This window comes from Artibeus jamaicensis, unplaced genomic scaffold, assembly GCF_021234435.1.
Source record: "Artibeus jamaicensis isolate MK-2021 breed Jamaican fruit bat unplaced genomic scaffold, CSHL_Jam_final contig_241, whole genome shotgun sequence".
NCBI lineage: Eukaryota > Metazoa > Chordata > Mammalia > Chiroptera > Phyllostomidae > Artibeus > Artibeus jamaicensis.
The window spans coordinates 4,843,656-4,856,559 of record NW_026521509.1 but is presented as its reverse complement, the minus strand read 5'-3'; the positions used below and the strand labels follow the sequence as shown (position 1 = coordinate 4,856,559).

General features: G+C 36.4%; 1 protein-coding gene across 1 annotated transcript in view; it reads left to right on the top strand.

Moving 5' to 3' along the window:
• Positions 1-12,904, top strand: part of APOOL (apolipoprotein O like) — a 41,726-nt gene that overhangs the window by 22,137 nt on the left and 6,685 nt on the right. Inside the window, exons 5-6 of the mRNA XM_037133215.2 lie at positions 1,031-1,129; positions 4,544-4,635. Of these exons, the coding sequence (XP_036989110.1) occupies positions 1,031-1,129; positions 4,544-4,635 (191 nt within the window). The remainder of the gene's footprint in view (positions 1-1,030; positions 1,130-4,543; positions 4,636-12,904) is intronic.

The window sequence follows — 12,904 nt, the reverse complement described above, 5'->3', positions numbered from 1 at the left end:
GGCTGTGAAGGACTGAATGTGTCGAACGTGGTTTGTGAAGTTTCTTCATACTACTGACGTTTTGGCCAAATGATTCTTTGCTGTGAAGCTGTCTTATGCATTGGAAGATGTTTAGCAGCACTCCTGGGCCTCTACTCACTGGAAGCCAATAATGAGAAATAGCCGGCATACTCAAAATATCCAAATCAATAAAATTATTGGTGATCCATGGCTGGTGTAGCTCAGTGGATTGAGCGCGGGCCTTCGAACCAAAGGATCGCAGTTCAATTCCCAGTCAGGGCACATGCCTGGGTTGCAGGCCAGTTCCCAGCAGGGGATGCAGGAGAGGCAACCATACATTGATGTTTCTCTCCCTCTCTCCTTCCCTTCCCCTCTAAAGATAAATGAATAAAATCTTAAAAAAGAAATAAAGTTATTGGTGAAAATGAAAAATGTACCTTTTGTTTTATGGAAAAAACTAAACTATCTTTTTGGCCAACCCAGTAATTAACCTATGATAGGAAAGTGCAGTTTTGGACTACATAGAACCCATACAATTTAAATATATAAAAAGCTAGGAAATCTGGACTTCTGCCCAATCTCCATCTGCTTTTTGTTTAAACTTCTCAGCCTGATCATCTTGGTTTTAACCAAAAGCAACAGGGGCTCTAAGGCTACTGGATCATACCAGTGTTTGAGTGAATAAGTCCAGAAGCATTTCTCTTATAGGTATATAATACTTAGACAATCAGGAATTTGCTTCATAGTAATCCATATTAAGGTATGGAGTCTAGCATCATATTTCATTCAAGGGTAATAATAACCTGTATTATTCAGAACACAAATCTCATGAGATCAGCTGTGAAAGGAAGATTTAATTTTGTAATAAGTAACTATTGTAACTAGCTCTTTAAGTTGGTACTCAAAATCATTATTTTGTGTTACTCTTTTGAAGATTATTTAAACCTTCTGCTGTTATCTGTCTCTAACTTTTGTGTATCATACCAGTTGCAATAAGTCACTTATATTCATTTTCAACTGATTTCTTGAGATGCATATGTTTATCTGAAGAATCCACCTCGAGATTTTCTCCCGAAAATTGGAGTGATTACTGTTTCTGGATTGGCAGGCTTGCTGTCAGCAAGAAAAGGTAGGGGTTAAACATACAAATATCCTCTTTTCTATTTGTATCTATACAAATAGATACAAATATCTATTATATTTCTGATTTTTACTTTCACAGGAAATCCTTTACTAAATATTATTAGGATAGGCTACCTTAAAATATTTAGGTTCTATAGTATAGCACGGTTACTTTTATTAATTTTTTTGTTTCAAGAATATAGCTGTTTCAAAAGATGTTTAATATCATTAGCTACTAGAAATGCAAATAAAAAAACACAATGAGATAGCACTACACACCTATTAGAATGTCTAAAATTAAAAAGGGTAACTATGGCAAGTATCGTTGAGACTGTAGAGGAGCTAAAATTCTCATACACTGCTGGGGAAAACAAAATGGTACAGTCATTCTGGAAAATAGTTTGACAAAAAGCTTGTCATAAAGTTAAGACATATACTTACCATGGACCCAGTAATCCCAGTGCTGGGGGTTTATCCTAGAGAAATGAAAAAGCTGGACACAAATGTTAAGAACAACTCTATTCATAATCTCCAAAAGTTGAAAACAACCTCAGTGTCTTTCAACAACAAACTAAACTGTGGCATATCCATACAAAGGTATACTACTCAGGCAACAAAAGGAATGAACCCTTCATGTGTGCAACAATTTTTATGACTCCGAATTAAAGAGGCCATTTTGTATTTGCCCATCTTCCACCTCAGGTTACAGAAACCCTCTCAGCACACATTCCTGCTTCCTCTCCTCAGTCCAGCCTTTACTAAGCTGATGCAGTTCTCTGATGAGTAGCCATTTTGGTCACCTTGCATTCATCCTCTGTCCCCAACTCAGTTGCCAGTTGCTGTCCCCAAACTAAATTACATAGGGTGGGAAGTCCCAACTCTGAACCAATCTGGAATCAGATATCAGTTTAGTTATACGTAGTCAGATGCAAAACCTATGTGAATGACAAGAATATTATAACGTTCTAACTCTAGCATATATATCATATCCTAATAGACCTTACTCTCTCCTTATAACTAATATTAATGGCTCCTTATACCCCACTTTTATTCTAATGCTATGAACAACTTCTAATTGGATACATATTATAAAGTATTTATTCAATAAAAAAATCAAAACCCAAGATCACCATTTGTAACAATGAGACTCAAAAAATTAAATTTTGAAGGAAATTTGCCAAAACATATTAACTCAGTTTTCTGTGAAAAACTGATAATCCACTTGTAAGGTACAATGTTCCTTAGGTCATTCACAATAGTATCTCCCAACCAATGTCAAAGCCAGAATAACAACCAGTGTTTTTCAGACCGCAAACCTTAACTTGGTAGATAGTGAAATAAACATGTTCATCTCAGGAAGCAGTCTATTTATTAAAAATAGACAGGAAGCAGTCTATTTATTAAAAATAAAATAGGCTCTGACTGGTGTAGCTCAGTGGATTGAGCGTGGGCCTTCGAACCAAAGGATCACGGTTTAGTTCCCAGTCAGGGCACATGCCTGGGTTGCAGGCCAGTTCCCAGCAGGGGACAAAGGGAGAGGCAACCATACATTGATATTTCTCTCCCTCTCTTCTTCCCTTCCCCTCTAAAGATAAATAAATAAAATATTTAAAAAAATAAAATAGAAGAGAATTGCAAACATCAGACTGTTTAGTACTTCTTATGGGTAAATAGTGGAGGGGAAGAGAGAGAATGAAAATCAATGTGTGTGTGTGAGATAGGTCATAGGTCATTATAAATTTTGTTCTTTAATATGAGTCATGGTTTAAAAAGCTGGAAAGCTGTTGGTTTAGTCTAACCCTGCTATGCTGCAGATTACACATAGAGGTCCAGGGGAAGGAAATGCCACCATAGTTCCATGATAAATAGTAAAATAGCTAGTTAGCGGCTATATCTAGAGTTCTTTCCTGCTTATGCATTTAGAGCCGTTGAACCCAAAATGAAGTTTATTTTACTGTAGACTGGCCTTTCATATCAAATGAAGAGAAGATGAATGTAAATCTTTTTAATACCTACAGTAACCATCAGGTAAAACTATGGCTGTCCCAGTTTAGGAGCAATGCATTAGGGGAGCTTGGCAGAGTCAGGGAAACCTGCATTAGGAGACGGTGGGTTAGCACAATCAAGAAGCAAACTGTATAATCAATAAAATACATTGGGAAAAAAAGCAAACTGTAGATACTAGAATACTAGTGTAGATACTTGTGAGCAAGAATAGAGTAGCAGAGCAACTGAGGACCTATTTTAATATACCTAGACCCTTTTATTCAATGCCACAGAACCCCGTCTTTCTCTCAAGAAAAGCTGGACTGGAGGTTGAAGCAGTGCACCTACACACTTCCTCTGCGCTCAGCCTATTGTAGACAGGACTGTAGACAGCCCCCTACTCACATGGAAGCCAGACAGAGGAATATCCCTGGGTTCTTACTTTTCCTAACCTGTAGAGTAGCCTGCAGACCTTGAAATGTCGGCACGTATTTTCCACCTTCGTCTTTATTGATATGTCAGGTAGGTTGTTTCATTTTTCAATTAAGGATTGTAAGTATTGTACCAGAGAATAAAAGTAACTGGCCCTCGGTTAGAGATTCTGTCCTCTAATTGCTCAGATCATATTTACAGAGTTCAAGATAACCAAGAGTCCAAGCATTTAAAGATACATTTTGTTTTGCACCAACACTCTATTGGAACTAAGCTATGGCTTAGAGTGCTGGGTTTTACAGTATTGTACAGAACCCGGGGTCCCATGGAAGTGGCATGAGGGACAGGGAGAAGTTGCGCAGGAGGGTTCACCCCTCCCTCCCGCAGGCCAACCAGAGTGGTTTCAAGGTAATAGTTGTATAAATGATGTTCCTATTGACATTCTCTGTTTCAGATTTATTTTTAAAAGGATTTTACCATCCGAAAAAGTTTGAAAATGACCCTCAGGCTTAGATAAGACACTTAGAAATCACATGATTATCTCAACGTTTCTCGCAATTATTAAATCATTGCTTCAGTATTCTAAATCAGTGACATGAAGGACCTCTGTACTTTTCGCAGCCCTCAGCTGATTATAGTTAGTTGGATCTTTCACCTTCTGAAACACTTAATCAAAAAAGGTCCATTTAAGTTTTAACATGGTTGATGAAATGAAACAATACCTAGTTTCAAAAAAGGAAAAAATCATCAGTGCCCTTTGTGCAGGTAATTATCATGTTAGATTGAGGATATTTTTCTTAAATTGGATATGACAACTTATGGATATTATTTCAATTGTGATCCTTAATGACGTGTAGCTAGCATCTTGATTGGTATTATTACCGAAAGAGTAATTTAACAAGATGATGGCTTTAATGGGAACAAAGAGAATAGTAAAATTATAGAAGCATCAAGTTTCTGGTAGCATATGTTAAGGATTTAACAGTTTATTTCAATTTCTTAGGTTCTAGATTTAAGAAAATTGCTTATCCATTGGGACTGGCCACTTTAGGAGCGACTGTTTGTTACCCAGTTCAGTCTGTAATAATTGCAAAGGTAAGTTTTTTCTAAGTGAAAGCTACATTTTAATATTTGTTTAAACTCTTGATGTGGCAATATTTAAATGTCATATGGTATCTGCAACATTTAATTTTCAGAGACATATAGTTATCAACTCTTATATTGGCAAAATTACACTAGCATCTCAGCATGGTTATGCCATTGCTGACATATGATGATCACCAATAAATAGGATGACTTTGTTTCACTATAATTCAACATTATAAATGTTGGTTTGAGCATTATGTTCAGGGAGACTGAATTACAATTTATGGGGATAAATGCCGTTGTATCATGGAGCCATGTAAAATTCTATTTTTCATTAATAGAGAATTCCAGCTCCTGGTAGCTCTCCGTTCAGCAAATTAACATAATGTAAGGACCAGCCACTTGGTGGGTACCCAGACAAGATAATGGAGGCTTCAGAAAGCAGAAAAAAATAAAGATAAATGCACAAATCCAGTTTTGAAACCATCTGGAACTAAGTAACCCTATCTATGAAAATGCATATGATAGTTTTGTCTTTTTCTTGTGAGCTTACCTACAAATCCAGTTATTTTCCTAGGAATTTGAACAGCTCCTGTCAGTATTTTATTTTATTTTTAATGCATATTAGGAGTGAGAAGGAGAGCTTTGGGATATACAGTCTTTTCTTCCTTTACTTCTTCCCTTAATTACTGACATTTAGCCTTTCCCCTCACACTTTAAGCAGTGTATGATGTTACCAAAAGGACTTTCTGTCCTTTTACTATTATTATTATGGCATCCCTTCTGATACTGATGTAGATAAAGCAGCCTATTCGGTATTTTGAGAACGTCAAGTTTATGGGGCCCTGTGCACCTTGTAATATAATCAAATTGTAAAAGCTTATACCAAACCAATATTATTCATGAAATCTGGTTATACTTGAGATGATTGATGAAATGATACTTTTATTTTTTAAATGTTTTCCAAAATTTATGCAGGAATTAGCTGCTTACATTCCTTTCATATTAGTGCTGCAAGAAACCTTTGAGCTCATTACCTTCAACTTTCTCATTTTCTCTTTTACCAGCAAGGGAACTGTGGCCCACAGAAGGTTCACTCTTTTTGACTGCACGTGTCGTACTTCCCTGTCCATTTCTCCCCCCTGGCCATGATAACAGCCCCTGATTGTTTTTGTTAGTTTACAGTAATGACTTCATATTTTTTTATAAAACTGATACCTACTCATCCTTAAATAATTAAAGCATTGCAAAAAAAATGTGTAGAAAAGCAAACTAACCCTTTGAAAATCTTCCACTGAGAAAAATATCAGTGTTAACATTTGATAGAATGCTATTCTACTCATTTCTTAAAATAAAAATATTAATTTTTTCCTCTTTCAAGGGGTGGGGGAGGCTGGGATGGGAGAAATAGACAAAAAAAACTGTACTTGAAAAATAACTAAATAAAATTAAAATTTTTTTTTAATTTTCTTTATAAAGATAGAAAAAATAGGTGGCTGACTAGGCAGATACAATTTCATAAGAACTGGATCATACATATTAGACCTCTTATTTTTAATTAAAAAGTATTGAAAGTATTAAAATTTAGTTTTAATACTTTTTTCCAATTTTTAAGGTATTAAATTCAATTTTACTTTGACCGAAGGAAATAAAAACAATTGCCGATATTTAAATTAAAATTACTATGGTAAAATTGTTATAGGTATGAGTTCCTAAAAGTTCTTCTCTGGTTAAATAATAATTGTTCATTACATTTCTAGAGTTGGGACCCTTACTTTTCCTTTAATGCCCATATAACATTGTCACATTGTCATATGTAATATTTGGTGGAGTCTAATATTGTGTATATATGTTATATTATATATGCATATGTTATATGTTATATAAGCACAAATAATGCCCATTTTTATCACAAAGTCATAAGCATGTGATTCTGTAACATAACAATATTACACTCAAGCACACCATATGACACTTTAGGGGAAATGTGGAAATTAAAACTATAAATTATTATACCTGTATTATGATCCTACCAACACTACTCAAGCAGGTGTTACTTCTGCCAGACCCTGTATATTGGACATGAATATATACAATATTAGAATATACCAAATGTTACATATGACAATGTGACTTGCCTGCCCAAAACCAAATGAAAAAATGTAGGTATAAAATACATACATTCTAATTTCATATTATCAGAATCAGTAAATCAGTAGTCATCAATTAATCAAAAATGTTACAAGAGGACATTTTTGTTTACTTACTTAAATAACAATAGGAGACTTTAATACCTCACTTATTCAATGGATAGATTGTCCAGACAGAATATCAGTAAGAAAACATAGGCTTCAAACAACATATTAAGTGAGGTGGCAAGATGGTATTAACTAATATATACAGAACATTTCATGAAAAAGCAACAGAATACATGTTCCTTTCAAGTGCACATGGAACATTCACCAGGACAGATCATATATTAGGCCACAAAACATATCTTTAAAAATTTAAGAATACTAGAACAATATCATGAATCATTTACAGCCACAATAGTATGAAAGTAGAAATCAAGTTTTTTTAATCCTAAATATGGTTTATCAAAACATAAATGTGTGTTCATTTTTCTCTCTTTTGAAATGGGACTTTTCTATGAGCATGGGTCTCGTAGCTGAAGATCCATCACATCTTTTTTTTTAAGATTTTTAAATTTATTTCTACAGAGGGGAAGGGACATAGAAAGAGGGAGAACAACATCAATGGGTGGTTGCCTCTTAAGGGCCCCCCACTGGGGACCTGGCCTGCAACCTAGGTATGTGCTCTGACTGGGAATCCAACTGGTGACCCTTTGGTTCACAGGTCAGCACTCAATCCACTGAGCTACACCAGCCAGGGCCCATAGCATCTTTTTTATAGTTAGCTATATCTGTGTCTTCTACTATTTTCAGTTTAGATTTCTAATCAGTAGAATGAGTACTTAAGTAAATGAAGGTAGAATCCTCCCAGATTTGTATTATTTCCCCTATAGTTTCACAGTTATCTTGTTTATTAGTTGTCTCTAATTTGATAGTTATTTCACTTAAAAAATTTTTAATTAGATTTATTGGGTGACATTGCTTAGTAAAATTATATAGGTTTCAAGTGTATAATTCTATAATACATCATCTTATATTATGTATTTGCCACCCAAAGTCAGTTCTTCTTCCATGACATTTGACCTTTATCCTTTTAATAACCCCTAACTCTCTTTTCCTCTGATAAATACCACACTGTTCTCTGTCTCTTAGTGTTTGTTTGTTTGTCTTCATTCATTTTTTGCTTTCACTTTTATATCCCATGTATTTGACCTCTAAGGCAAGGGAAGCAAAAGCAAGAATCAATGAATGGGACTATATCAAACTCCAAAGCTTCTGCACAGCAAAGGAAACAGTCAAGAAAACAAAAACACAGCTAACCAAATGTGAGAAGATATTTGTAAACAATGCCTCCAAAAATATCTAAAATATATACAAAACTCATACAGTTTAACAACAAATAAAACAAGTGATCCAATTAAAAATGGGCAGAGGACCTCAATAGACGCCTATCCCAAGAACACATACAAATGGCCAACAGATATTTGAAAAGATGCTCAACCTCACTCTCTCTTAGGGAAATGAAAACCAAAACTGTAATGAGACACTACCTCATATCTGTTAGAATGGCCATTATCTAGAAGACAAGTAATAACATTAACAAGTGTTGAAAAGGTTGTGGAAAAAAAGGAACCCTCATTCACTGATGGTGGGAATGGAAAATTGTACAGCCACCATAGAAAACAGTATTCAGGTTACTCTAAAAAATTAACAGTAGAGTTACCATATGACTCAGAAAATCCTCTTCTGGGTATCTATTTGAGAAATTTAAAATTATTCACTTGTGAAAATACATGTACCCCTGTGTTTATTGCAGTATTAATTACTTTGGCCAAGACATGGGAACAACCCGAGTGTCCTTTGTTAGATGATTGGATAAAAAAGAAGTTGTATATGTACACAATGAACACTACTCAGCCACAGAAAAGATGAAGTACTGCCATTTGTGACAGCATGGATGGACCTTGAGAATATCATGCTAAGCAAAATAAGTTAGATAGAAAAAGTCAAGAACCATATGAATTCACTCTTATGTGAGTTATACAATGGAAAGTAATACACCTTTTGACTCTTTACAAAGTATTTAGCTTAATTTTCCTATACACAGCAACAGTTCTTCCACACTCATATTTCATCCTATTTTCTACATTTAAATCATTTAATTATAGTAAAACTGATGTAGACACTTGGAAACAAAACTTATTCTTAGCAGTCACATCACTTGTGAAGGACAGTACTTGGTCATATTGGAAAATATCTACTAGCAATGAATATTCAGCATTCTGTGAGCATCATGTATTATAAATGCTTAAGATATCTTTAATTAGATAAGTCTCTTAAAAGAAAGACAGGTGAGAGCCCTTCTACTGTATGTGTATTTTTCTGAAGGAAAGGCCCTATACCTTTCAAGAGATTATATTCACTATTTATAAATACACTTCAAGATGGGATTACTCTTTGCTTTTTATATTTTTCCTCACAATATTTTAATTTTTAACTTATGTAATGAGTAATATATAATGTGTTTCTGAAAACTATGAAACACTTATGAATAAACTTAAATAATGTTTAAGACCTATTTTTAAACACTATTAAACTTTACTGAAGGGCATATTTTTAACTTGAATACATTTAGAAGTATGTCTTGTTTCTGGATGGAATGACTCAATGTTGTAATATGACACAGGTTCCTAAATTTTTTAATTTAATACAGTTCTTAAAACATTTCCACATTTGGGGTGAATATGAAATTCATTCAACCAGTATTTTTTATCCATCTACTATGTTTTGGTAACCATACTAGGCTAACAGCACAGACAATGAAATAGACCAATAGGACAAAAGAGAATATTCAAAACCAAATGTATTAGCCCTGGCTGGTGTGGCTTAGTGGACTGAGTGCTGGCCTGTGAACCAAAGGGTCACTGGTTCAATTCCCAGTCAGGGCACATGCCTCGGTTGCAAGCCAGGTCCCCAGTAGGGAGCGTGTGAGAAGCAGCCACACGTTGTTTTTCTCTCTCTCTTTCTCCCTCCTTTCCCTTGTCTCTCAAAATAAATAAATAAAATCTTTTTAAAAGAAACAAAAATTAAATATGTCTTTGTATATCTGAAATGTCACCTTTAGCATACCCTCCTTCGTAGGGCAAAGGAGGGTATGCTAAAGGTGAGATTTCAGATCCATGTGTAAAAGAGGAATGAATTATTCCAGAAATGTTTGAAAATAATTAGGTTTTTGCAAAAATACGTAAACCTTTACCATATGAGGTCTGTCCAGAAAGTATCCAGCAATGTAATATGAAAAATAGAGGCACTTATTGAACAAGACACCAGAAACATTGTACACAGGACACAGACACTTCCATCCCCTTCAAAGTAGGCACTTTGGGACCTCACACAGTTTTTGCAATTGCCCTGTCATATTTTCCTGCATCTCATGGATGGTGTGAAATCTCTTCCCTTGTCAAAGGTTATTTTAGTTTTGGGAAAAGCTGAAAGTCACAGAGTGCCAAATCTGGGCTGTAGTGGGGCTGAGTCACCTGGGTGATTTGATTGTTTCACCAAAAAAAAAAAAACTCTACACAAGATGTGATACATGAGCAGGGGCTTTGTCATGATGAAGCTGCCAATCACCAGTTGCCCATAGCTGTGGCTGTTTTTGTCATATTGCATCTCTCAACTGACTAAGAACATTGAGGTAGTCAGTTGAGACTGACTTAACACACCTTAATTAACACATCTTAATTAAGTTTTGGCCTGGAGGGGTGACTTATGATGGACAACACCTTCCCAATCCAAAAAACACAGTTAATGTGGTCTCAATCTTGCTGCGACTTTGCTGTGCCTTTTTTGTGTATGGAGAACCAGGCAACTTCCACTGGGACGACTGGGCCTTCATTTCCAGATCACAGCCATAGACCCACAATTCATCTCCCGTTATGACCTTCTTCAGGCGATCTGGTTCATTGTCAGCAGTTTGAATCAAGTTATTAGCAACTGCAGTGTGATGTTCCTTCTGTTCTGGTAGCAGAAGCCACCAAACCAGTTTTGCCACCACATGTTTCATGCCAAGATCCTGTGTCAACAATCTCAGACACAGCCATTTTTAGAATCCCCAGATCAGCTTCTAGTTCTCACACCATCGGTCATTGATCTTTGTTGATTGCAGTCTGCACATGTTCAGCATTCTCAGGTGTTCTGCTTGTTACAGGATTTCCAGAATGTGGATCACTTTCAACAGATTCTCCACCATCTTTGAAGTGTTTGTGCCCATCTTTTATTTATGCTGCACTTATTGCATTGTCCTCGACTGTGCTTCCTGAATTTGTGTGACTTTTTCCTTCACCACGTTAGGGAAGTTTTCAGTTACTATTTTCTTCCAGTGTGTGTTCTTAACCCCTTGCTGCCTTTTTTTCTTCTTGTGACCCTATGTTGCAGTTGGTGTTACACTTCATGTCCCAAAGGTCCCTTAAACAATCCTCACTTTGTAATTTTTTTCTTTTTGCTGCTCTGATTGGGTGTTTTATACTAACTTGTCTTTCAAATCACTGATTTGATCCTCTGCTTCATCCAACCTACTTTTAATCTGTCTAGTGTATTCTTTATTTCAGACATTGCATGCTCCATTTTTAACTAGTTTTTTATGGTTTCTATGGTTTTTTTTTCAAGCTGTTGAAGTTCTAAGTTCTTTGAACATCATTACAAACATTTTTTGAGGTCTGTTTCTGTTAAACTGCTTGCCTCTATTTCATTTAGCTCTCTTTCTGGAGTTTTCGTCTGTTCATTCATTTGAGGCATGTTTTTTTGTCTCCCCATTTTGGGTGCCTCTTTGTGTTTGTCTCTCTGTATTAGGTAGATCTGCTATGACTCTCAGTCATGGCAAGGTGGCCTTATGTGGTAGGTGTCCTGTGGGACCTAGGGGCACATTGTCCTGACTGCCTGAGCCGGATGATTAAACAATGTCCCTTGTATGGATTATGTCAGCCCTCCTATTATTGCTGTTGGCTCATTCATGTGTGGAATAGACTGTCAGGCTGGCTGACTGTGAGGGTTGACCTTGACCACCCTGTATGAGCTGCTGTGCAGGTGCTGACCACATGAAACAGAATTAGCTTCTGCAGGGTCTGGTGCCTGCCTAGATCTCCTTTTGGATGTGCCACACATGAGGCTAATTGGATCCTGCTCTGATGTTATCTGAAGTTTGCCACAGGGTGTGTTGGTTTTGGGGGCCTCTTGGGAAGGGTCTGGTGCAGACCAGTGTCAGATGCTGTCTGTGTCTGGCCCTGAGCAACCTCTTTGGACCTACAAAGTAGTCCACTGTTTTTAGCTGCCCCTGTTGGACCCAGATGTTCATTGGAAGACCAACCTGAGTCACTAGGTAGGAGCGAGTAATGTCCACCAGTTTGATACTGGTCCAAAATCTGTTTCAGTGCTTGGTCTGACACCACTCAGTAGAAGTCCCAGGGTACCCCAACTCTGGTTGCCACCCACCTAGTGCCCAAAGACCTCTGTGGTGGGGTAGGATCTCGGAGGGTTGTCAGTGAGGCCACCAGAGTTTGTCAGGCCCACAGAGACCAAGATTTGGCCGTGTCAAGGGAGGGCTGTGCAAGGGAGAATGGCCCCTGCTCTAGAGCTGCACAGAAGGAGAGAGAAGAATAGAAAGAAGAAATCAGAAGATTTTGAAACAGGAAGAGATATGAATGCAAGTTTAACAGTGGCTGCAGGAATTCAGCAACCTAGTCTCTGCTTTAACAGTCACTACGGTTCATTTTTATTTTTTCTACAAAAAAGAGAGTATTACTTCCTATAGAAATACATTGATTTTTTTTTCCTTATAATTGGGGAAAGCAACATAAAACTTTAAGCAGAAGCATTCGCTTTGTGGCATCTTAGTCTTGTTTTCTCAGTCATCTATCTTTCTCAAACTCCTCTTAAATGATGTAGTTTTGAATTCATGGTGTGAATGCTAATTATACAATTTTAAGACTTTTTAAAAATTTAGAGCAGTTTTTGGTTCACAACAGTTGTTACAATAGATGAACCTACACTGACATGTCATTATCACCCAGAGTTCATGGTTTGCATTAGGGCGTATTCTTGGCATTGTACCAACTACACTTTTTTTAGCCTTTTATGCGAGGCTATTAATA